At 40.6% G+C, this 26,992-nt stretch overlaps 1 protein-coding gene and 1 pseudogene across 4 annotated transcripts; one reads left to right on the top strand and one right to left on the bottom strand.

Annotated features, from left to right (window-relative positions):
• Positions 1 to 1,285: 1,285 nt before the first annotated feature.
• Positions 1,286 to 4,211, bottom strand: LOC133707731 (ADP-ribosylation factor 2-like; annotated as a pseudogene).
• A 13,689-nt stretch (positions 4,212 to 17,900) lies between these two features.
• Positions 17,901 to 26,070, top strand: LOC133708896 (disease resistance protein RPV1-like). 4 transcript variants are annotated; one of them, XM_062134458.1, is made up of 8 exons: positions 17,903 to 18,499; positions 18,810 to 19,905; positions 20,036 to 20,314; positions 20,412 to 22,166; positions 22,279 to 23,121; positions 23,240 to 23,365; positions 23,452 to 23,560; positions 25,699 to 26,070. In XM_062134458.1, the coding sequence occupies exons 1-5, from the start codon at positions 18,036 to 18,038 to the stop codon at positions 23,053 to 23,055; spliced, it is 4,371 nt and encodes a 1,456-aa protein (XP_061990442.1). In that variant the 5' UTR covers positions 17,903 to 18,035; the 3' UTR covers positions 23,056 to 23,121; positions 23,240 to 23,365; positions 23,452 to 23,560; positions 25,699 to 26,070. The 4 variants fall into 4 exon arrangements, with proteins under 4 accessions (XP_061990444.1, XP_061990442.1, XP_061990443.1 ...); XM_062134460.1 differs by having other exon boundaries at positions 17,901 to 18,499; positions 22,279 to 22,364; positions 23,264 to 23,365; positions 23,452 to 26,070; XM_062134459.1 differs by having other exon boundaries at positions 23,243 to 23,365; positions 23,452 to 26,070.
• The last annotated feature ends 922 nt before the right edge of the window (positions 26,071 to 26,992 follow it).

Here is a 26,992-nt window from a genome sequence, read left to right as displayed (position 1 = left end):
TTGGAAAACATTGTAAATTATGGTTTCATGAAAATGTTTACCATGTTCTAATAGAGAACACAGTTGCATATATTGATTTACCTCAAGTTTAATTATTTTTTGGTTAACATCCAACACTACAAGAAAATATGTCATTTAAGGCGTGCAAAGAACGCCATCAATGACTTTTTACAACAGGCGGATAGGCGCCTTTATATAGACTTCACCGTAAAATCGAACACAAATTTTCAATTTTACCGCGCATTTTGCATGTCGTGAATAAGCTATATGCACAGCTGCACGCCATAAATGAAGTTACATTCATCGCACACCGTAAATATCATTCTGATTTAAAATTAGTAATAAAAATAAAAATGTCAATTAATTTTTGGCCAGCAAAACATATGTTATAGAAGAAAGATAAGACCACTTCACTGAAAGTTAATAAATCACTTCAATTATTATAATAACAATACTTGTTGATCCTAATCTACATAAAACACTTCATCTTGCTAGTTCAAATTTTCTTAACGATGTATGGTTAGAGGATGTACATACCTCCAACAATATGGAGTATTTGCTATCTCACCAAGCATAAGTAACACCCTCTTTGGGACATCCACAAGCCATGGTGAGGCCCAATCGCTACTTGCATCTTGTAGCCCTATGTTCAAGCTACGCTACGGTATCCGGAAGTCGCAAATCCGTCGCCGGGAAGCCACCTTTCCGGCCTTGCCAAGTTGCCTCCACAATATGCTTTTCTAGACTAGAATAGTAACTTTGAGTCCCACATCTAAGAAAATGTAAATGAGGGAGCCTCCTTCCCCTATAAAAGGAGACTCCTTCCCACTTACTCAACATCCCATTACATCTTTTGTAATCCCCTTGGGCCGCAAGGCTCAACACACTAGTTAAACATTCAAGTGGACGTAGTTTCCCGCTAAGGCGGGAAACGAACCACTATACTTCGCTTGTGTCGTTCTCTCTCTCTCTCTCTCTCATTCTTTAAGTTAACTAGAGACCCCCGCAGACTCTAACGTTAACAGAGGAGGCTCATGTTATTATTCAGAATGTCCTCATAGAGGACTTTTGTAATTGCACTCGAGGTCAAGGTCCTATGTCCCCCTCGAAGCATAATTTTAATTCAATAAGGCAGGCGTGGGGATGAGCCTCCCAGCTTGGCTGGGTTCCAAACACCTTTCAAAAAAATAAAAATAAAATCTACATAAAACGGCATTCTATCTTTCAACATATTCACTAAAACAAACTAGATAATATTCATTTCTTGCCAGTCCTCGAAATGACTCCCAAGTCCCAAATAGGGATCAAGGCTGCAATTACAGAAATGTATAAGAAAAGGTGAAGAGAATTCAATAATATTATAATAATTCGGAGTCATTTGTCTAAAGAAAAAAAAAAAATAGGACAACGAAAACATGGATGATCAAAAAGGACACAGAATTTTATAAGGGTGCGATCTAAACTAGTAATCATGCTGCTAAAAATTATAATCTTGGTTAAATTTTCACTATAAACTAATTCTAAAACAGTTGTGAAATAGATATTGGTAATTATCTTGTTAGCAATGTTGTTGGAAAGCCAATTTAGGCCTTCATATAGACCCTCTCCAGAGGTTGCACAAGTGTTCTGGATGTACCTGTAAAGAAAAATGACGCATATTAGACTAATGAAGATTGAATGAATGACAGAAGCGGAGGAGGGTCATGAAGCTCATGAAGTTACTAGTGACGTTGTTGGAGAGAGTGGAGGTCAAGCTTATCAGTAATTTCAGCAGCATTCATTGCATTGGGGAGATCTTGTTTGTTGGCAAAAACAAGTAACAAAGCTTCTCACAGCTCATCCTGAAACCAGCATTTAACTTAATTAAATATGGCACAGAAACCAATATACATCTAATCTCATTCGGATAAAACCTCTAAAGAAAAAGGGAACAGATAACAGGAAAAAAAGAATAGACCTTCAAATTAACATGATCATACTAAAGCACATAAATCTAGTTCAATAATGGTTATTAATTAGGCATAACAGGCAAAGCTAAAGCAGAGTAACAGATTGGCAAGATAAGCTTCATTCATAAGTCCATTTTGGGAAGAAAAAAATACAATGAAAACTTGCAGATATCCAACACACATCTGTGGTATACAAGTACATGGTAAAGTATGCTACTTAAGCCACTGGCTGCTGATTTTTACAACAATCTTGCATTCATTTCTATAATCTACAAGTCTTTTATCTATTCATAACTTAAACCCCATATACCAGAGCCAGGAATCTAGTTACTGCAAGGATAAAAAACATGTCTGTAAACGTGCTCTCTCAAGATGAGAACAAACCTCATTCATCATCGTGTGCAATTCATCCCTTGCCTCAACAACAAGGTCTCTGTCATTGCTGTCTACAACAAAGATAAGACCGTGTGTTCTGGAAGTAGTGCCTCCACAAAGGTCAGATCTGAAAGGAAGAAAATGGGTATCTCAAATCTGTCAAGCCTTTTGATACAAGAAAGTACTGCAAACTTTCAGAAATAAGCCAACTTAAACTTCATTTCATAACTCCATGTGGCTCTTTAACAATCACTAACTTCGTACCTTGTCCTGACCCCAACTTCCCAGACTGAAGCTGATGTTCTTGTATTCTATGGTCTCAATATTGAATTCTGTCAATCAATAATTTTTTTTTATTAATACTGAAGTTCACATTTGCAGTAATCTTAAAAGCATCACAACCTAACCAATTTCATTGAGGAACATCAAAATCATTGAAATTCACAAGGCAACCTGGTAAATATCACATAACATGATCACTATCTGATGTATTTGCGAGAGCTTGGTTCTGATGTATTTGTTGTTTCCAGGTATAGTAGCCTAGCCATTTCAAGGATTTATAGTCCACTCTCACTATCTGTATTTTATTCCAGTCTTGTACAAAAATTTTGTTTCTTATAATAAAAAGATGAAGAAGGCAGACACAAAGTGTATTTCCTATATAAGGGGGAAAAAAAGAAGAAGAAGCAAAGAACATGCAGACACAGAGACAATATTGCAATACTATAACCAGTTATTCAGGAGTAGAAAAGCGGAAGGGGCAGAACTTGGACTATCCCCATCTTCCGTACTTGAGCAAGTATGCTCCTTTCTTCAAAGCAGTAATGACCTGGTGTTAAGATCAACCAAGAATCCAACTTAAGCACTTTCAGCACATTTGCAAGTGGGAAGAAATGAATGAACATGATAATAAAAACAATGAATAAATCCACAATATGTGAATAAGACGTATGGATTTTAAAGAAAAGAATCGAAGTGTATCAATTCGTAGAAGCAATCATTTGAAATGTGTTGTGGTATTAAGACCCGGCTAACAATTTTACAGTGGATTTCACCTTCTTTTAATATTTTCCAGAACCTAGAATCTTAAGTAGCTTAGCAACATATCAAATGGAATATCCAGTTATTTGATGCATTCAATCAAAATTGAACAGAGAGAGAAGCAGAAATTGACCTTATCAGTAGTGAGAACCAAAGTGGCATGTATGTCGCTCCCGCCACTCCGTCAAATCTTTCCTAAAACCTCTGTAACATGTAAATTTAAAAGAAAAGCATCAAATCAAACTGATATACAAATCCAAATTGACCAAATAACATATACATATGAAAATCCAGAACCGAACAAATTAAAATTTGACATATAAAACTTTCAGTTACTGGGCTCGGATATCACGAAAGCTTCCCTTACGGATTGAATTGAACGAATGTTGATATCAAATTCAAAAAAAAAAATCAAAACGAAATAAAATAAAATTGAAAACCCTAAATCACTGACCGAACTGAGCTGCGAGGAGCGAAGTGCAGAGCAGGAAGGATTAGAGAGAGTCGACTATTCGATCGAAATGGTGCGCATTTGAAGATCTGAATCAAAAATTCGGAAGTGAGTCCCTTGACGAAGTCTCTGAGATCGTCGTCGGAGAGGCCGAACTTCTGGAGCTCCGCCTTGGATGGCACACTGGCGGAGGCGGATTTGACAATCGAGAGGTTGGAGAGCTGAGGGAGTGTGATCTCGGAGACGATATCATTTACGGCGCGTAATTATGCGTCGTTAACACTTAACAAGAAATTAAGTCATGTTAGAGTTTTATTAATGAGAAGAGAGAAATGAAAAGGACAAACCCTTTAAACAGTACACACATTAGTGGGTTGCACCTACAATTATGGCTCTTTATATGGGTTTCCGACCCTCTTATTATTTTTCTTCTGGTATTGATTCAAGTTTGAATTTTTTTTTTAATTTTTTTTTTTTTGGGTTACATTGAAAGGATGAAATTGCTAAAGTAGCCTAATGCCAACTCATTTTCGCATCCTTCTCACCACTTGGCCAACATAGGGGCCGATTCAAGCTTTGTTTTGTAATTTATTAATTGGTTTTTTTTTCCTACGTGGATAAGTAAATTATTGTCATGTTTGAAAGGGCAATTTTTTTTGTTTTTTGTTTTAGACCTTAAAATTGGTGAATGACCAAAGAAAGAAAAAGGGTGGTGCAGTCTCAAAATTAAAAGGCTGGAGTCAGTTAACAGTTATTGGGCTTTTTCTATCAAAGCTCGTTTATGTAATGAACCTCCAAATTGTATTTAGATCCCTACATCTTCCCTACATCTCTATTTCTTTCGATCTCAGAATTCTACAATACGCAACAAGAAGAAGAAGAAGAATCGACGTCGTAATGGCGTTGAAGTTTCTGAACAAGAAGGGGTGGCACACCGGGAGCCTCTGTTGGTGTCGAAAAATTCCGTAGAGGAGTTTGACTCACCAATGAATGCGGACTGGCGCGGGAGCTGACCGGGAACAATCGAGAAGCTTCCCTCGAGCGTTGACTCGAAGTTTGACTGTTGGCTCGAGGAGGGGGGGTACCTGCAGAAAACTCTCCGATGCCTAAGTCAGTATGTTTCTTAGTAGTGGAGTAGAGAGAATTGGAATTCGATGCATTACCTTGACGTCGAGCAGCCTATTTATAGGTGTACCTCGGCGTGGGCTGCAAGTAAACTTGCACAGCAAGCCGTAGTGACTTGAGCGGCACGCCACCATTAAGGCCGTATTTACTCCTGCAATAACCGTCACTTATTGGCGGCCATGATTGTCATACTGAATGTCGCATTTATCGTCGCATTTACAGCTACATTAACCGTTGCATTTACTGTTGTCATTACTTCTCTTTAATTGCCTTGATTGCAGGGTCAAATTTATCGACCACCCCCACAATGCCCCCAAATTTTCTCCTTGGGAATTCATCCCAAGAGAAAATTTCCAAAGCTCAAATTTCTCTATGGGCTCCACATCTTTATACTTCTCTTTGGGCACCCCTCTTTGAATTTCATCTAGGCCTTCCTCATGTTGAAAATGTAGATGCCCGTATAAGAAGATCCTCGTTCCTTGTTTAGAGTCGGCATCTCATCTCGTCGACGACGCTGATGCCGACGTGCCCAAATCAGGACTCAAATCTGCCTTTGTCTTGCAGCCATTCTAGTATCGGGTTCTTTGCGTCGCGGACTCGTCTGCTTGTGGCGTCTACGGTGCCTCGCCCACAACGCCGAAGCCTAGTTTCTAGTCTCACCTGCGCTCGGTGCCCCCGCTGAGCTACCTTGTTCCTAAGCCGTGCCCCCAGCGCAGCTCAAACTAGACTCCGAGCCTAAGGTACCCTACTGCGAAACTCTTCCTCTTTTCCTTTCTTAGTCACCTAACATTCTGCGACGTCGGCCTCGACGTCATGACGTCTCCTTCACAATGACCATGACGTCGACATCGGCGTAGGCGTCGATGACGTCTTCTTTAATGTCTGCGGCGTCAACCTCGACGGTGGTGATTTTTCCTCAATAATCTCGACACCAACCTCGACGTCAGTGACATCCTTCTCAATAACTACTATGCCAGCCTCGACGTCGATGATGTCGCTCTCAATAACCTCGGCGCTAACCTCCACGTCGGTATCAACCTTGACGTCGGCGCCAACCTCGACATCGGTGACGTTTTTATCAATAATCTCAGTGTCAACCTCGACGTCGGCGCCAACCTCGACGTCGATGACTTCTTTCGCAATAACCTCGGTGCTAACCTCGGCCTCGGTATCAACCTCGACGTCGGCGCCAACCTCGATGTCGATGACTTCTTTCGCAATAACCTCGGTGCTAACCTCGACGTCGGTGACGTCTTTTTCAATATCCTTGGCGTCGACCTCGACGTTGGCGCTAACCTCGACGTCGACCCCAACCTCGACGTCGGCGACGTGTTTCGCAATAACCTTAGTGTCGACCTCGATGTTGGCGTCTCGTCGTCGACCCTTGGTGTCAACCTTGACATCGGCGTAGGTGTCTATTTTAATGAAGGCAAGGGCGTCTCAACGTCGGCGTAGGTGTCCACTTCGACAAGGGTGCCTCGACGTCGGTGTCCATTTCGACGAGGGTGCCTCGACGTCGGCGTCCATTTCGAAGAGGGCGCCTCGACGTCAACTTCGACAAGGGTGCCTCGACGTCGGCGTCCTATTTCGACGAGGGCGCCTCGACGTCGGCTTCAACAAGGGTGCCTCGACGTCGTCGTCCATTTCGACGAGGGCGCCTCGATGTCGGCGTTTCGTCGTCGGCGTCGACGTCCCTCTCGACAAGGGAGCCTCGACGTCGACGTCCATTTCGACATCGGCGTCTATTTCAACGAGGGTGCCACGACGTCAGCGTCCATTTCAACGAGGGTGCCTCGACGTCAGCGTCCATTTCGACGAGGGTGCCTCGACGTCGACGTCTATTTCGACGAGGGTGTCTCGAAATCGACTCTATTTCGACGAGGGTGTCTCGAAATCGAAGTCTATTTCGCCGAGGGTGCCTCGAAATCGAAGTCTATTTCGACGAGGGTGCCACGTCGTCGGCGTAGGCATCCATTTCGACAAGGGTGCCTTGACCAGGGTGCCACATCGTCGGCAATAGGATTTCGACGAGGGTGCCACGTCGTCGGCGTAGGCATCCATTTTGACAAAGGTGCCACGTCATCGACAATCGGATTTCGACGAGGGTGCCACGTCGTCAGCGTAGGCATCCATTTCGACAAGGGTGCCACGTCGTCGGCAATCAGATTTCGACGAGGGTGCCACGTCATTGACGTAGGCATCCATTTCGACAAGGGTGTCTCGACGAGGGTGCCACGTCGTCGGCTCTCCTATGTGCCCCCTTGTATTCCATTCCCTTAGTTGCCCCCTTGTTTTTCTTGTCTATGCTCGCAGACTCTCAGAAAGAAAAACAAAACGAGAGTAAAATATTCGAGGCATGGAGCTGTGCAAAACAATAGAAGAAGGGAAACCAAACCGTGATGGCGAGTCTATCCGCCACGCAATGGTTACACACCCTATATCCTGCATGATTAAAATTCGTCACGCCATCCCACCCCCGCCTGCAGCGAGGGTGTGGTCCATCATCCCACCCCCGCCCTCGGTGAGGGGCGAGGCACGCCATCCCACCCTCGCCTGTAGCGAGGGTGTGGTCCATCATCCCACCCCCGCGCTCGGCGAGGGGCGAGGCACGCCATCCCACCCCCGCTTGCAGCGAGGGTGTGGTCCATCATCCCACCCCCGCCCTCGGCGAGGGGCGAGGCACGCCATCCCACCCCCGCCTGCAGCGAGGGTGTGGTCCATCATCCCACCCCCGCCCTCGGCGAGGGGCGAGGCACGCCATCCCACCCCCGCCTGCAGCGAGGGTGTGGTCCATCATCCCACCCCCGCCCTCGGCGAGGGGCGAGGCACGCCATCCCACCCCCGCCTGCAGCGAGGGTGTGGTCCATCATCCCACCCCCGCCCTCGGCGAGGGGTGAGGCACGCCATCCCACCCCCGCCTGCAGCGAGGGTGTGGTCCTTCATCCCACCCCCGCCTGCAGTGAGGGTGAGGCACGTCATCCTACCCGAAGCATTAAGGTAACTGTCCTACTCAAGGAACCAGCTCCTATAAATCAACTGTTACTGTCCTACTCGAGGAACCAATGTCGAACCATTAAGGCAACTGTCCTACTCGAGGAACCAGTTTCGAACCATTAAGGCAACTGTCCTACTCTAGGAACCAGCTCCTACGAATCAAACGTAACTGTCCTACTCGAGGAACCAGTTTCTACAAATTGAATGCAACTGTCCTACTCGAGGAACCAGTCATACATATTAATAGGACTGTCCTACTCGAGGAACCAGTCCCAGTGATATTATTCACGCGAGAAATACAAAATACATAATTTCAATAGTCTCTCGAATGAGATATCAACACGCGCAAAAATCACTTAAACTCTTTTATTTTTCTTACCTGAGTTTTATGAGTTGTGCCATCTTTTATCAAAACGAAGTCACCATATTATCGTACCTTCTCCATTACTCGAGATAAATTTCGGCGCGTGGACTTTTCCATGAACCCTTTGATTGCCTTAATTTATATCATTTTATACTGAAGGAGTTTACCAGCCTTCATTGCTGTAACGATTGCTGGTCGCACTCCCTGACACTTATATATTCTGTGCCCCCTTGTCTCGTGGAGAGGGCAATATCGACTTCTTTCAACCTCGTCACTAGCCTCCGGTTGGGGGGGCGGCTTTTCAAATATTCCTTCATGACCGTGTCTTTTGTATATGGTCACGGGGTGAATCGTAAACCATTCTTCAAGGGGATAATCTTGAGGTTTCCCTCCTTTATCACTCTGAATGTCATTCTTTGTGTTATTCCATTCAACTTCTCTCGAGGTGACAACGGCAGTGAGTTGGGCTTCACGTGCTTCTTTGGCCTTTTCAATTCTGATCTCCCCCTGAACCCTTGTAATGATGTCGTCCATGTCCTTTGGCGGATCACGCAGCAAACTTTCGCATAATGGCATCCCCAAAAGCAATCCTTCTCGGAAGGCAATCGCGGCGAATTGGGGATCACAATTAACATGGCGCATTTCAGCTGTAAACCTTTCGAAAAATTTCCCTACCTTTTCTCCCGGCTTCTGCTTGGTACTGAACAGGGTCGCCATATCCTTCTTTTGCTTGCGATTGCAGAAGTATTGTGAAATGAAAGTGCGGCTCAATGTGTCGAAATCCGGTATGGAATGCGGCTTGAGATCTTGGAACCACGTCGATGCCGGCCTCGTGAGACTGGAAGGGAAGATCTTGCACATTAATTTCTCGTCGGTTGTCTCGATGGACATCTGTTGTTTGTATCCTTTGATATGGTCCACCGGATCGGTCGTTCCGTCGTATTTGTGGAATACCGGCGTGGTAAATCGGCGGGGCTTTGCCGTATTTAGAATGTCGTCGGTAAATGGAGATTTACCGACGTCCCTTGCGATTTCCGCCGCTAACTCTCTTGGGCCGGTGCGCCTGCATGCATCAATCATTTTTTCCATCTTCTCGCGCCACGATTCGTTACGCGCCCTCTTGGATTGGCCTAGTCCGGCTCAGCCGTTCTGTCCCCCATTCGACGTGCCTCCCATCCCTTCGACAAGGGGTCCGCCAGAGATTCCCCCGATAACGCCGCTGGCGCCTGCGTTTGCTACCACGTTGTTAGCTTGATGGAGATTGCCGATGGCGTCGTCGTCCGACGAATCACTGTCGAGTTGTAGGAACCTTTCCAGTTTTCATCGACGACGGGCCTCGACGTCCCGCTTTTCCTTCCGAAATTGCTCGAGTTCCTGCCTCAGCCTCTGCGTCTCATCAGCTGGAGGCAAGTTCAGGTCGCCAATGGGGCTCGGGACGGACCCATATGGCGGCTGGTGGGGAGGAATTTCGTCACTACCAGTCCTTAGTGACAGAAATGGAATCCGGTCAGGGGCAGCTCCCGCCATCACTTTTTAGGGAAAAGTGTTGTAATAACCGAGTTTTGTCTTCTTTAGTCAAAGTGAAATTGTGGCAGACACCTTTTCTTGTTTTAGGTCGTAGAAACCGGTGCTTTATCTCTTTCATGATTGTGCATGATTGAAGAACAAATCAATAGCTAGCAAACAGATTACTCTCCCTCATTTTCTCTGTTTCACGTCCGAAAAACAGAGCAAAAGCTCTCAATTCTCTCTCTCTCTCCGCCGGCCACCAATCTGTACCAAACCATCTCCCACAGCTTCAACTCGATCTTGCGCAGCTGCAGGCGGCAGCCTTACTCTGCAGAACAACCGGATACGACGGCGGAAACCGGTTTGTTTTGAAAACCGTTTTAGTTTCAAGCTTGATAACTCGTGCTTCCGGTCACCAATACTCACCAAACTTCATCCTCGAGCTCGCCTCAACTTCCTGAAGCTCCCAGAAGCAGCCTCACACGGCGGCGTGGCCCGAAGCAGTGGCTGCAAGTCAAACCCAACCAAGAACGAAACCGGAGCTATCGATCCAATTATCTTGAGCTACAGGACGTCGTTTTGAGTGATTCTTGAACCAGTGAGCTCGCCTTGAAGTTCTGAACAACTCTCCAGAAGGGATCGAAGCGAGTAGTGGAAGTTTTTACGTCGAACGGGAGCTCGCCGGATTCTGCAAATTTTCCGGCCACCGTAGCTTCAAAGGTAGATTTCGATCCCTTCCTGACGTTTTTAGATAGCATGCTTTTAGAGTTTTTTGTTAAGCATGTTGAGATGAAGAGAAACAGCCCAGCCCCGACACCATTGGCGGTGGTCGGCGGCGGCTCTGCCACTAACTCTGGCGGCCATTTCCGGCCAACTCCAGGGGTCAAAAATATAGTTTCTATGCATTTTTAGATTCTATATTTCAATGCGATCATTTCGATATATTATACGCAATTTTTGGATATCGTATGATTAAGTTATGAATTTTTAAGTTTCGATCGATTTCGATCGTTAGATTTGTGATCTGTGAAGTTAGGACCGTCAGATGGACTTGTAGTTTTGATATGATGATCTTATGACTGTCCCAGTGGCTTTGTGTGGTCATGGGCGAAGATCCGACCGTTGGATCTTCGTATAAATGCAAAACAGTGATTAGGGAGGCGATTCGTGAGAATCCATCCGTCGGATTTTCGTATAAATTTGTGAAGATGTTAGTAAGGACGATTCAGGAAGATCCGACCGTTGGATCTTCGTGATGATTTTTGGAGGGTGATCCTAAAGGCGATCCGTGAGGATCCGACCGTTGGATCATCATTTAATTTCGATCCGACCGTTGGATTGTCGTTTGAGTATGTTTTTGAGCTATTGGCTAAGTTAAGGTCATGTGTGATTAGGTGATTGACGGTCTCCCTTGGGTGAACGATTTCGGTGTGTATTGTGTTGAATTGAAGACGCAGCGGGAATATCGAGGTGAGTAAATCGCACATGGTTCATTCACGAACCGAAATTCGGTGATTTTATTTAATTGGGAAATTGTGGAAATTGTTTTATGAAAATAAATATTTGTTTTAAATTATATGGACTTGATCGACTACGGTCCATAGGTAAGTAAAATGTATTTAAAGTATAAAAAATGAATTTATCGATCTTTAAATGCATTTGAACTATAGTTGGTATTAGTGGTCATTCCTGTGAGAGTGACTACGTATATATATATTTACGTGAAATATATATTGGATGGTGTGGAATTGATGTGATTTATTTACAACTCCGAGCTTTATTCTTTCAAGAATATAAATCATTGTATATTATTGAGTTGATGTTGATGAAGAGTAGTTGAGTAAAGTGATGATTGAGTTGTGTGGAATAATTGATTTATAGAGTCGAGTAAAATTATCACATTGATGATTGAAGCAGTCATTCATAAGGTGAACCTTGGCCCAGGTGACACTTTACGATACAGTTAGAGCTCTAGTCTGTCTGCCATCATACTGCTTGGGGGATAAACGAGTTATCATATGCCCTTGGGTATGACATGACATACTGAATGGGGTGATTAATATAATTAATCATAAGCCTGTAAGTATGATATACTGAATGGGGTGATTAATATAATTAATCATAAGCCTGTAAGTATAATATACTGCATGGGATGATTTATATAAATAAATCATAAGCCTGTGAGTATATATTGAGTAAGAAGTTGTTTATTTTTGAGTAGTCATGATGAGACGTGAGTTGATTGATGCTTGAAGTGACGTTGTACACTTCAATTATTATGCAAAACAAAATTAAAATGTGCTTGAGTTGATTTTGTCACTTTAAATCGTGCAATCCTTTCATTTACTCATACGAGCTTTGCAAAAAGCTTACCGGGTTTGTATTGTTGCAATCCCGGTACACTATTCAAACGGTGTAGCGGGTAATCCTGCAGGTCAGGAGAATCAGGGCGGTGATCGTGCGGGTTAGAGTATTTGTTATAGTTTTACAGCATTTGTAATAGTGAGGTGAGTAAGCTCATTGAGCCTTACAATTTGATTTGGTGAGAGTGTGTTGTAATAAATAACTTGAGGATTTGATTTATTGTAATATTGAGAGGTGTGAAGTGTGGTTGTTTGTGAGAAAAAAATTCAGGACGTTAATTGTAATTGTTATTATTCATGTTTCGGATTTGAATTGATTATTCAAAATTCGGGGCGTGACAAGTGTTTCCCACAGACGGCGCCACTTGTTGGTGTCGAAAAATTCCGTAGAGGAGTTTGACTCACCAATGAATGCGGACTGGTGCGGGAGCTGACTGGGAACAATCGAGAAGCTTCCCTCGAGCGTTGACTCGAAGTTTGACTGTTGGCTCGAGGAGGGGGGGTACCTGCAGAAAACTCTCCGATGCCTAAGTCAGTATGTTTCTTAGTAGTGGAGTAGAGAGAATTGGAATTCGATGCATTACCTTGACGTCGAGCAGCCTATTTATAGGTGTACCTCGGCGTGGGCTGCAAGTAAACTTGCACAGCAAGCCGTAGTGACTTGAGCGGCACGCCACCATTAAGGCCGTATTTACTCCTGCAATAACCGTCACTTATTGGCGGCCATGATTGTCATACTGAATGTCGCATTTATCGTCGCATTTACAGCTACATTAACCGTTGCATTTACTGTTGTCATTACTTCTCTTTAATTGCCTTGATTGCAGGGTCAAATTTATCGACCACCCCCACAGCCTCCGGAACATAGAGAACGTCTGGTGAGGAAGAGGGAGGTTTTGACTGTGTTGGGAAAGAAGGCGTGGGCTTTTATTGGTAACCAGCTGGGCAAGTTGAGAGAAATGGAGGCTCGGTTTGAACGGCGTGAGGCAGAGAGAGAATGGGAGAGACAGAGGAGTGAGAGTTTTAGAATGGAGTGTGAGCAAGAACGGGAATGGAAATGGGAGGAATGGGTGAAGAAGAAGGAGAAAGAGAAGGCAAAGAGAATGGAGTGTGAGCAAGAACGGGAGCAGTTGAAGAAGCAGAGGATTCAAGAATGGGAAGCATTTCGAGAAGGACAGTGAGGAGAGACAGAGAAGAAGAAGAAGAAGAAGAAGAGGAGAAGAAGCGTTGATTCATGAGAGGGAATGGGAGGAGAGGATGAATAGGAGGAGGTCAGAATGGAAGAAGAGGATGGATGATATGTTGGGTCACCACCGGGCAGAGATGGGCCAGATGCAGACTCGCATTCTTCATGAGCAGCAAAATCTTTCGAGCCAGTTACTGGCCGGGGATTGTCTCTCAGTGGACTACTCATCCAGCTGGACTGTCTGATCATACCGGTGCAAGCAACCATTATTTATCACAGATGATGCAGAGTTTGCCCCATGTGAATAGTTTGGATCATGAAGATGCTAGGGTTGATGGAGATAATCAAGATGATCAGTTCATTATTGACGGATGATGTCTTTCTTGTAAAACTGCTGCGTGTATGCAATAATCTCTGCAGTGGTGGTGGATATGTAAAGGTTAGTGAATTGCTTAATGTACTCTGGTGAGTACTTTGTTCATTAGCTTCAAATCAAGCCAATAAGGGCTATCATTTGTCGATCCAATTTTTAATGTAACTATCTCGCTTAGAATGAATAAAAGTTCCTTTTTCCCCTAGACAATATTTTGGCACTATGAGTGTGAGATCAGATATTTATTTAGTGTATATTAATGTGTAGGGTTTTGATACGGCACTGTGATTTATCCTTTTATCTGAAGCATTTTTTTGCTGGTTTTGACCCGATTCAATATAAATTAGCTTAGTTATAGCTCTCCTTTATGTTGTATTAGTTTTTCTACAGGTATCTAAGTACGTCAAGAGGAACAAGCATTAGCAAAAATATCACTTCCATCTGAATTGTTTTCGACATGTTTAGTATTTCCGTAAAATACTCTACTGTATTAAAAAGCTTTGGCGCCCTAGCTGTTCAAAGAATTCAACCTTCTGATAGAATTCACTATGGCTCTTAGTAGCCATAAGGAAATTTACTTCAATAGTTCTTTTTGTTATATATGCGTAGGACAGACATCCTTGTGCTTCAATTTATACATTATTAATTGATGGCCCAAAATGATTGTCTCTAGGCAGAGTTGGTTCCAAAAGATAGTATGATGGATTTATTTGTTTTTGGCTTAAATTCACATAAAACGTGACAATCCCAAATCCCAACTAAGCCTGATGCCAAGATGAATGCCACTACGCCTACTGAAATAGTTTTTTGATAATTGTTTCTTGCTAGTTATTATAACCATGTTTCATACTATACTATCCTTTTGGAGAAAGAGAATGTAGCTTGGGTCAAATGAAGGGTAAATAATGATACTTCAGCATGTAAGGTGATAAGCAATGAAGCTAAGAAACTAAAAGATGAGGGATTTCAGTTTTGTCCTTGGTCACAAGGGATATTTACTGTATGAGAAAAAATAGACTAGATCATACCAATATGATTACTGTAGGAAACAATTGCTACTTTGTTTGCAGACCTCTTAGGTAGGGAAAAATATTTATCCTCATTTTTTCTCTCTTCTATATGGCTGGAAGAGGTAGATATATGTTTTTGGAAGAGATAGCTATATTATAAATATTTCATGTTTCAATTGAATAATTAGTTTCTTAGATAAGCTGGCAAAAATTGGTACATATATATTACTTATCTTAATATATAACCATGTCTGTATCTGTCTTTCGACATTGCAGGTTTGTGTTTTTCTATCTGGCTATTGATTCTCAACACATGATAATCATTGATCTGTTCTTTTCACAGCCTAATTTTATTTGATGTCATTTAGATTGAAAATTATTGATTGGCCTTGTCAGATACTTTTGGTCTTTGCTTGGATGAATATCTATATATGTGGTGGAGCTCTAAGATGTTTGTGAAATTCGATACATATAGATTTTAACTGCACATGAGGTTGTTTTGCCAGGGTAAGCTGTGCTGCTGTAGATTTCTCATATAAGCTTTGTGCTTCTTTTTTTTTCCAAATTCTGTAAATCAATCACAATGTGGCCAGTGGTCGGTTATGGGATCATTAGAATGTGACCACCACCATTTTCTGGGCTTGAGCTTGACATCAGTTCTGATATATTTTGGACCTTTTTGGTGCATAGGATTGGATTGGATTTGCTAACTCATTACATCGAAGGAAGAAATGAGGTTAATATCTAAACTTTTCTGCAAGTTGAAGAAAGAAGATGATGGTTAAATGAAGGACACCTATGGTTTTCAATCTGCACAGAATGGTGGGATATCAACTCCTTATAACTAATTTATCTTCTTCCCTTGAATTGGACAAAAGTTGGAAGTCAGCCTCCATTTCATCCTTTAATACACCTTGAATCTAATGTGTTTACACATCCAATCAGTCCTAGTCACTCAACGGGGCCTTAAAGTTAGAGTGTGTTCGTCTTGAGGAGGAGGATTAGCTTTTTCCTCTTTACAAAAAAGGGTGAAAGATATGGATTATTTTTTTATTTATAAGTAGAAGTAGAATGTTGGATTTTTTTTTAGGAAGTCACACATACAGAGGGAAATGGATCAAATGTAAAAAGAAGGGATCCAACATCAGACTCGGAAACAAACTTGTATGTGTGTGTGTGTGTGTGTGTGTGTCATATTGCCTGATGTTGTCAGTATTACTTCCCTAACTTCTGCCTCATGCAAGTCTAACAATGGCAAGAAGCCATGCAGTTTTCTGAAAACGTGATTGGTGGAGGAGTCTTTCTTGATATTGTTACATTCAATGGTGATTTGAATGCTTTATGCACGGAAGGGAAGCAGTAGAGACACTTAATTAGTTTTGTGGAAGAAATGATTGATAGAGGCAAACCTGATCCTTGCACTATTACTTACTGTTGTTTAGTCCTTCAGTTTATGCTATGTGCCATATAGGTCAATGCGGAAAAGCCCCATGGTTGTTTGATGAAATGGTAGGTCATGGAATTTTATTTGATGCCATATCCTTGACAATGCTTTTGGATACTCTCTTTAAAACAAGGATGACAGCAGAGGCTCCCAAAGCATTTGAGGCAACAATTCAATACGGCATGCATTCTGGAGTTGGGCACAACTTACAGTATGATTGATAAATATTGTCTGAATGAGAAAGTGGATAAGGCAAATGAAGTCTTTATTTTACTGATAGTTAAGGGTTATGTCCTTGATATTGCTTGCTATGAAACCTTCATAAAAAATATTGATGAAGCACTAAGCATGATCGGGAATGCAGAAAACGTTGAGAGGTTTTCATTTTGCAAGGCATTTGTATCTGTAGAATTAGTTTTTATCCCTTGGTGATGAACAACAGTACACAAATGTAGATCTCTTTTTGTTTCTTAATGACATAGTTTGAGCAATATTTGATTGTTTTTGCATTTTATTGCAACACAGCCCTAAGAGATCAGGTGACTTGGCTGGAATTTTTTGTTTTGTTTTGTTTTTTTGTTTTCCTGATAAGTAGAGAGGGAAACTCCTGCATATATTGAATTATACATGTTGACATTGTTTTCTTTACTTCAACAATTACAGTGACTAGGCTTACTGACTCAATATTGGGTATAAATATGTGACTTCAAATATTGGTGTCATCACAATTGCCATTTATTCTGAGATTTGATTTGATAACAATTCTAAGGTTTCTAAATCTTTCAGTTGACAGCAGAGAGCCAATGATTTATATCTGATGGTAATTTAGAGAACTAGCTCATGCTTGTTTATTTGGGAGCTTTATAATTTAGAGATGACATTTCAGGTATTGACCAGGTTTATGTGGGTTGACAAGTCCTGTTCAGTTTCTGTTTATCAGTCATGTGACTCATGTCATTTATTTATACTGTAGTCTTGAAGCTGCTTGTCCTCGATTACTTGTGTAGTCTTGAATCTGATGGTAATGTCGTTAATTATCACTATAATTTATATACTCCTATTTACTAATTAGCCTCGGTAATATTAGCTTGGTAACAGATAAGATACACCGGAGACAAAGGTCTTGCAAGCCTTATCATGTTTTGTATAAGACATTTTGTCAGCTGGGGCTGGGTTCTGAACACTTTTGCTTTCATACATGACTGGGACTCGTATTCTCTCTTGCTAAGTGGGAACGCAGCATTTGCACATATTGTTGGGATGAAAGGCCAGTAATACTACTTTACTATTTGAAATGATGTGGTATTATATGTGGGTGAAATCTTGATGTGTTTTTTTTTTCTTTTTTTCCTTTTTGTTAAAAAGAGCAGAGATGGGAATTTGAAACCTTAACTAACACTTAATTCGTTGAAACTTATGTCTTACTACTAGATCAAATGCTAATCAAGAAGATAACATGTTATTTAGGAACTTGAAAATTCTATTGAATTAGGATTCTTGCATGAAATATGAAATTCAAGTTACTCACTTTTGCATGATGTTTGATGTGATCGAATTGACTTTTTCAGTTTTTGTTTAATTATTACTGTATATCTTCTTTTTGTTACACCAATTGGTCAAAACTGGTGCGAGTGTGGGACTGGATATAACAGTGGAGACTGGACAGTGTGGGCTCATTTGAATTTCTATTTTACAGATGTGTGGACATCATTTATGATTGTGAAAACGCGTGGACATCCTCAGCACCTTTGCTTTATCAGTGACTTGAGAATCCAATGTACGTACTCTCCCTCCTTCTTCTCCAAACTTCAGAACTCTTTCACAGTCTCTCTTGTTATCTCATAGCTCTCAATGGTGATCATTGAAGAAGCCTCTCATCCATGGACATACCATGTCTTTCTGAGTTTTAGAGGTGAGGATACACGCAACAATTTCACAGGCCATCTATGCAGCGCTTTGCGTCAGATGGGAATCAACACCTTCATGGATGATCAGCTCAGACGAGGAGAAGAAATATCAACAGCGCTTCTCGAAGCAATTGAAGAGTCGAAGATTTCAATCATTGTGTTCTCTGAAAACTATGCATCCTCCAAATGGTGCTTGGATGAACTTGTCAAGATCCTCGAGTGCAGGAAATCATATGAACAAAAGGTTCGACCAGTTTTCTACAAAGTCGATCCCTCGGATATACGAAATCACAGAGGTAGCTTTGGGGAAGCACTTGCTAATTATGAATCCAAATTCAAGGAGAAGGTCCATATATGGAAGGCAGCTCTTAAAGAAGCGGCAAATTTGTCAGGGTGGACTCTCTCAGAGTAATTTTCTATATAATCCACTGGCTTTAAATTTCCTTTTCAGCTTCAGTTTTCTTCTTTTCGATCAATTTCTTTATTGTTTTGACAAAAGATGAATTAATCCTGATATATAATCAAGTTATACAAATGACAAATCAATGAAGTACACAAATAATTTCTAAAAAGATAATATCTTAACTCGGTGGTAAACTATATTTACAGTAATTGAACTTCTACAACGTAATATCTATTTAATTTTATTTATCTGTGACTGTAAATGTGAATGTGTTTTTGTATTTTTGATTAAATGTTGTTTATTCTAAATGTCTAGGAATTGTTCTGAATCCGGTGTTATTCATAAAATCGTTGAAGAGATTTCAGAGCAAGTCATAAACAATACAAAGTTGGATGTGGCCAAGTACCCAGTAGGAATAGAACCTCGTGTGCAAGAGATCCATAAGCTTTTGGGTGTTGGGGAAACGGATGTTCATATGGTAGGGATATGGGGGGCTGGTGGAGTAGGTAAGACAACAATTGCCATAGCTGTCTATAACTCAATTGCTCATAAATTTGATGGGAGTTGTTTTTTAGAAAATGTTAGAGAAAATTCAAACGGTGGAGGCCTCGTCAAACTACAAGAGATACTTCTTTGTGAGATTCTAAAGGGAACAAAATTGAAGGTGACAAATGTAGCTAGAGGAATCACTATGATAAAGGAAAGATTGAAGTACAAAAGGGTTCTTTTAGTTCTTGATGATGTGAATGACATGGATCAGTTGAACAAGTTAGCCGGTGAACTTAGTTGGTTTGGTATGGGTAGTAAAATCATCATAACAACAAGGGATAAGAAATTGCTGAGAGGTCATAGTGTTAAATTGATGTACGAGGTTGAGGAATTGAATCATGATGAAGCTTTAGAGCTTTTCAGTATGAATGCCTTTAAAAGAAGTCGACCTTTGGATGGTTATGTAGAACTCACAGAACGTGCAATATGCTATGCTCATGGTCTTCCATTAGCTTTGACTGTTTTAGGTTCTGCTCTATGCAATGAAAATGTAGAGCTATGGGAAGTTGCATTAGAGGGTTTCAAAAGCCCAAACATTAGAGAAGTTCTCCAAATAAGTTACGACAGTTTGGATGACACTGTGAAGGAATTTTTTCTTGACATTGCATGTTTCTTCAAAGGTGAATATACAGACCATGTGATACAAACACTAGAAGCTTATCACCGCAAACCTGCTAAGTATGGTATCAACGTGCTCATAGACAAGGCCCTTATCAATACATCCATGGGTTGCATTTGGATGCATGACTTGCTACAAGAAATGGGTAGAGATATAGTCCACCAAGAATCACCCAATATCCCCAGAAAGCGTAGCAGATTGTGGTTTCATGAAGATGTTTACCACGTTCTAACAGAGAATATAGTAAGGGCATATCTTAATTCACCTCTACTTTAATTATTTTTTGTTAAAATCCTAAAAACTAAGTAGAATATGAAATTTAATTATTTGAGAAAGAGCTTGGTTTTTTAATACTATTGCAATTTCATACCAGGAAATAACCAAGATTATAGGCATCAAGGTGCAGCTGCCTGAAGATTCACATGTGATATGCTTTAGTGGTACCACTTTCTCCAATATTCGAAATCTTAGACTTTTCATATACCGTTCTGGACGCTATTCTGGAGTTGTTGATAATCTGCCAAAAGGCTTGAGGGTAATTGATTGGCCTAACTGTCACTTACAATTTTTGCCATCCAATTCAATTCCAAGAGAACTTGCTCTAATCAATATGCCTAGGAGTCACATCACAGTAATGGGAGATGGATACAAGGTATGTTCTTTTGGATACACGTGTAACTCTAGCTTATCATCTGTTCGTTCCTCTCCAATATTTTTTTTATTTAATATCTTTCTTCTCTGTCTTGCAGCATCTGATAAATCTGACATCAATAAATCTAAGCTCTTGTCAATACCTAACAAAAGTCTGGGACTTATCCGGAAGCCCAAACTTACAACGTTTGAATCTAGCTAATTGTGAAAATTTAGTTGAAGTGGATCGTTCTGTTGGATTCCTCAATAAACTTGATTATTTGAGTCTTTGGAACTGCCCTAGTCTTGAGACTTTTCCAACTAAAGTTAGTTGGAAATCCATGAGGGATCTTCAGCTTTCCTTTTGTGGAAGGCTTGAGAATTTCATAAACATTGCGCACAAGATGGAGGCCATTAAAAGATTGAAACTAAATCGAAGTGGCATAAAAGAACTGCATTCATGGATTGGATGTTGCACTTCCTTGGAAGTTTTGGATTTGGGTGGAACTCCAATCAAACAACTACCTTCAACGATTGAAAATCTTACTTCCTTAAGAGTATTGGAGCTGTTTGAAACTCCCCTTAAAGAATTGCCTTCATCGATTGGATGTCTCACTTCCTTGGTGGAATTGGACGTGTCTGAAACTCTCATCGAAGAATTGCCTTCATCAATTAGGCATCTGACTTTCTTGGAGAGATTGAAGCTGTCTAAAACTCCCATTAAGGGATTGCCATCATCAATTGGGGATCTCACTTCCTTGGTGGGATTGGACGTGTCTGAAACTCTCATTGAAGAGCTGCCTTCATCAATTGGGCATCTGACTTCCTTGGAGAGATTGACGCTGTCTAAAACTCCCATCAAAGAATTGTCTTTATCAATTGAGAATCTCACTTCCTTGAAGGAATTGAACGCGTCTGAAACTCTCATTGAAGAATTGCCTTCATCAATTGGAAATATCACTTGCTTAAAAAGATTGAGGCTGTCTGGAACTCCCATTAAAGGACTGCCTTTATCAATTAGGGATCTCACGTCCTTGGTGGAATTGGACGTGTCTGAAACTCTCATTGAAGAATTGCCTTCATCAATTGGAAATCTTACTTCTTTAACAGAATTGAAGCTGTCTAAAACTCTCATTAAAGAACTGCCTTCATCAATTGGTTTTATCACTTCCTTGCAGAATGTGGACGCTTCTGAAACTCTGATTGAAGAATTGCCTTTGTCATTTAGAAATCTCATTCACCTTAAACTAAAAGGATGTGCAAACCTTACAAATGTGCCGCACAGTGTGTACGGAGGGCTGCAACATCTAGAATCTCTAGACCTCTCTTGGTGCCCAAAACTGGAGACATTTCCAAGTAGGGTGAGCGCTTTGGTTTCGTCAAGTGTAGAATCTCTTCCTTTGATGCTTTCAACTAATTCAAACAATGGGCATGATGATCGTGGTTCATTATTGTTTCCCCAGCTACAGAATCTACAATTTGAAGGATGCAAATTATCAGTCTCTGATTTCCTAACGAATCTCGACTGTGTGTCCACATTAGGTGTACTTAATCTATCAGGAGGCAGTTTTGATAGTCTTCCGGCATGCATCAGCAAATTTCGCGAGTTGCATTCTCTTAATTTGGCTGGTTGCAAGAGACTTCGAGACATTTCAGAACTTCCACCAAATATAAAACATCTAAAGCTGGATGATTGCGTATCGTTGGAAAGACTTTCAAAATTGTCAAATATACTGGAACAGAGAGACACTCCGGGACATCTTCAAGTCATGCAATTGTCTAATTGCAATAGACTTATGGATAATCTTGGCATGGACATGGATAATTTTGGCATGGACATGGTGTCGAAAATGGCAAAAACATTACCGTATCAGGTTTTCCATCTCTCTCTCTCCCTCCCCACGCACACAAAATGTAATATAATTTTTTCTTTCTCTTTTACAATGTTGACTAGTAATAGTTAACACAGCCATATGTATCTTGCAGCTGGTGCATGCCGGCTTAGATCGGCATGTGAAGTGTTGGAATCTTATGCTTCCAAGCCTCCCGGAAATTGAAGTTCCAAAGTGGTTTGATAGGGGTGAGGTGGACACAAGTGTGCTTCCTGGTCATGAAACTTATGATATATGTGAAATTTTGATAGAAGTCCCTAGGAATCTGAAGGCTGAGAGAATACGATTGGTTGTCTGTGTTGTTTTTGAAATTACCCAAGATTGCTCCGCTGGTTTTGATGGTTCTTCTGTGACGGTTGTGATTGATAAAAGAGAGTATAGTGACGGTGGGCACTATTTTGAATCAAAAGCGACCGAGTCATCAGCTCATGATCATGTACATGTGCGTCTGACGTGTATTGCTTTCAAGGAGCTAGAGGTGGTGGATCCTGTTGTTCGAGTGACTTTTCACGCATTTTACCCGTGTGGCAAAAGGTTGCCCGTAAAAAGTTTCGGGGTCCACCTGGGTAATATGCAAGAGAATGATGATGATCAAGTAAGTGGTGAATACGTGGCACGAGAAAGATATAGGCAGAGCAATGCTAGCATTTCTGATTTTGAAAACGCAGAAGGGGCAGCTGTAGCATCATTGGTATCAGATGACAGCAATTCCGGGGAAGTAGACGATGATCATCATGATGGGGAACAGGAACAGGAACAAGAACATGAACCTCATCTTCCAACCGAAAGATTTGAAGACTTGGCAAGACAAACTAATATAGGCAGAGCAATGTTAGCATTTCTGAGGTGCTTTGGAATTACCTGCTTGTGATTTTGGTCACGCACAATGTGCAGCTAGCTCTAGTATCATCAACCAAATACCGAGCGAGGCCTTGAAGTACGTACACTATGATCATTAATAGTTGGGTTCCAAGTATTAATATTCCATGCCACATAAACTTAATCTGTTGTGATAATCTTTCACTGACGTGCCTTTTCTGCATTTTCATATTTAGAAGAAGCCTTTCTTTTGCTAAAGTCGATCTTGAAAGAACAGGAACCTCATCATCCAACAAAAAAGATTCAGGTGGAAATAATGCTATGATCATACATGATGGGGATGATTAATAGTTGGATTCCAGGTATAAATATTTTCCATTCAACATAAAATCTTAATCTGTTCTGATAATTTTTCACTGACCTGCTTTTTCTGCATTGTCATATTTAGAAGTCGATCTCGAAGTATGGCACTTGATGGCCAGAGGCAGAGGCACCAATTTATCTGGATTCATATGATGGTCAACTCGATCTCGATCAATCAACCCGAACAAGGCTGGGTTTGTTCTTCAATATCAAATCCTGTTTGCTCATTGGTTGTCTGGCTTTTTAATATTTTTTACTTTTAACTCTAGGCCTTTAATTGGTAATGTTTGCTGGCTTTCAGTGCTCTTTGTTTATCACAAGTGACAGTGACATAATGCTATATATCTTCAAATACAGATAAAGCTAATTATAAACAACGCATGCTATGTATCTTCCTAGCATTATTGATTAGAAAGAAATTTATGAGTATATAACATGAAATTTTGACCTCACCAACTAAAGTAGGGAAACTACCTAAAACACCTCTGTAAAAAGAAAAATGGCACTTTACAATGTGTGAGTGTGCACGTCAGCCATATGAAAAAATAAAGTTCGACACATGATTCTTTTATTAAGGATAGTGTAAAGTGTGCACATTTCGTACATTAGACTTTGAAAAAAAGTTGAAACATGCAATAGGGGCCAGCTCTTACCGAAGCAGCAAATTTTTCGCGGTGGCCTCTCTTGAATGATTGTATCTCCAATTGCATGTATATAAATTATTAGTGGATTTATTCATACTTTAGCTTATATTTCTGAGTTGTTGATAAAGATTGGGAAAATTCTGGTAGTAGAGGATAGAAGATGTTGAAATATGGAATACGTACGGGGGCATATTCCAGTGTTTTAGACTCGATGAAGAATGAGACCCAAGAATGAATGAATTTTTTTTTTAGAATGAATGGATTGAGAATTGCAGCTTTCTTGATGATGAGTGAAAATTCAATTGTCTTACTCAGTAATTGACTTGCTAACAGTCGTAACCGGCTTATTAGTATTACAACTTGCAGTGTAACCATAGTTATTGACAACTAATTATAGACAGTAAGCATAGTCATAGTTACTGATAACTAATTATAGACAGCAACCATAGTTACACTGACTCAGTTAAGCATCCTATACTGTAACTTCCCCCCTCAACCTTTAGGTAGAGGACCTAGCAGCTAGCTGCAGGTTGGCAATAAGAGAATGAAGCTGAGAGCAGGGCAAACCCCTAGTAAAGACAGCTGCAAGGTACTCTGCAATGGAAAGATTGGAATTAATTTATATAGCTCAGTTTGTGATATTTCTAACCTGCTTCCAAGTGCCTTGTGCTGCAGTTAAGCATAGCCTGCTTTCATTCTAATTATGGCAGCTTAGAGATCAGGAATTTAGAGTCGTAGAAAGGGGAGACCTTTCCTTATATCTCCCAAGGCATATGAGGATTATTGAAAATTTAACCTCCAGGGCCTTGTTTGCTTAAATAATACTGATTGGCCTCTTTACACGTGCTCGTGCACAGCATATTTTCGCATTCAACTGTGCTTGAATATGCATAATTGCTAGGTTGTGTCTTTTGGAAAAGGTGACGTTTTATGAACCATTCTTAAGACAGAGTTGACATGAGACAGTAATGGATGAACCATGATTACTGAAACCACCTTTTATTCTTGAAGCTGCCATTATAGGGTCGTGCCATTGTCTGAATCATTAATTAGCGATTGTGTCTCTATTGTAAAAGTTGCCATCACCATACTAATTTCTGCCTCTTTCTCTTCAATTTTGAGGATTTAAATTTGTGTGGCTATCATTGAAGTCATAATGCTAATGAAAGGAGATATTCTTTGCAGTCACTGCAGATAGAGGAGAAAGCTGCAATGTTGTGGCAGCCCGATCAACTGTATTGCATCAGTGATATAACTCTAGTACTCTGATCCTTTGCAGATTTTGAATTAATTCTATAGGATTGATTGAAGATCCATATTACTCTTTGAAATTATGGACCTTATGGTTTGAGATATAACATAAATTGAAAGATCAAAAGTTCATAGACAAGTAGGTGCGCATCTATGAGTGGTAATATTCTCTGTCATACTCAGCTGCTCTCATCCCTTGAAAATGGACGTCTGATTCTAGAACGAAACTTATTTAGGAGTGGTAATTGGAGATATTTCTTAGTGTGACCATTGAACTACGGGATAATGCTAACATTGTTTGATGCTTTAACCTACTAGTCTAACATTTCTTAGTGTGTGTCACGCACATTACACAAAAAGTTTGTATTCTTTGCCTTTCCAAACATATATGGAAATATACCATTTCATTAAATGTTTCTATGCTTCTAAACTTGCAGCCAGGATTTGAGTCTCAACTCATCCAGAACGTTGTTGACGAAATGGTTTAATATGGTGTGGAGCTTAGCAGGATAACTTACAATACGCACGCTGGTTAATATTCATCTGAATCAAAAAATGGATATGGTAAAGGAGGTCTTTGATTTAAGGATAGTTAAGGTTCATGTCCCTGATTTTGCTTCCTGTAAAGCCTTGGTCAGTGGTTATGTAAAAGTTAAAAGAATAGATGGACTACCAAGGCTTGTTAAGTAAATGATCCAATCAGATTGATGGCTGATCTGAAATGCAAAATTGTTCTGAATAATCACTCGAAGGAATGTTGTATCAGTTGGTGTTAAACATCACCAAATAATATAAATCATTTTCAAACATAGATTTATTTTTCGTTATTTCGTTAACAATTCAACTGACTGTTGCCTGATAAAGTTGATAGGGAAAATCCTGCAGAAAGTATACAAAGATGGGGACATCTTCCTCTGTAGTACGTCTATACATATATCCAGGAACTTAAATTTACTTTTGGGGTAGCCTTCTAATTCAGTGATTCATATTCAGGTATTTACCAGATCAGATCTGGTACACGGAGACACAAGGTCAATTCCAAACCTTGTCATGCCATGCTATATGACTCTCGACACTCAAACTAGGAATGTGGGAAATGGAACAAATAGAATTCATTGACTTGGACAGTCTTTGCATGATATGTGGATATCAATAAGTTCATTTGCCGTTCTTTCTTTTGTGCACTTTGTCGGCTTCTTAATTGTGAAAACGCGTCGGTAAAATTAGAAACTTCCTTGGTACCCTTTGCTTAAATCTTTGAACTCTTTCACTAGCACTTTTGTCATCTTGACAGCTAGCTTTGTTTCAGTGGTGAATATTGAAGAAGCCTCTTCTCCTAAACCAGAGTATTTTTTATCAAATGAGTGTTCCATACTTCCATGATGAGGGGAAAACTCCTGCATATCTATACTATATTAAAATGTTATGGAAGCCAAATTTAATTAGAAATGATAAACAAGTAAATTGCAAATATAGAAAAAAAAAAAACAAAATTAAAGAAAAGATTTGCATATACCGTTTATAATAACCACCCACTTTCTTTAAGTAACTTTCTCCACTCCCACACCTATCAGTTGTGTCCCAATCAGATGAAGTATTCATATTTACATTTTTCTCTTTACTTTAAGCTTAGCTCAGTGGTTAGAGCACCTATTACCTATGTACGAAGTCATGGGGGCAGGAGTGAAACCCTTTGATCCTCTTTAAAAAAAAAAAAAAAAAAAAAAAAAA

Source organism: Rosa rugosa, chromosome 5, assembly GCF_958449725.1.
Source record: "Rosa rugosa chromosome 5, drRosRugo1.1, whole genome shotgun sequence".
NCBI lineage: Eukaryota > Viridiplantae > Streptophyta > Magnoliopsida > Rosales > Rosaceae > Rosa > Rosa rugosa.
This window is presented reverse-complemented; position numbering and strand designations above follow the sequence as displayed.

What these genes read in the sequence shown, in the direction of transcription:
- LOC133708896 (XM_062134459.1), top strand. Translation starts at nt 18,036, where the DNA reads ATGGTGATCATTGAAGAAGCCTCTCATCCATGGACATACCATGTCTTT. An exon ending in TCAGGGTGGACTCTCTCAGA is followed by an intron (nt 18,500 to 18,809) that starts GTAATTTTCTAT and finishes CTAAATGTCTAG; the next exon opens with GAATTGTTCTGAATCCGGTG. An exon ending in TAATGGGAGATGGATACAAG is followed by an intron (nt 20,315 to 20,411) that starts GTATGTTCTTTT and finishes TCTGTCTTGCAG; the next exon opens with CATCTGATAAATCTGACATC.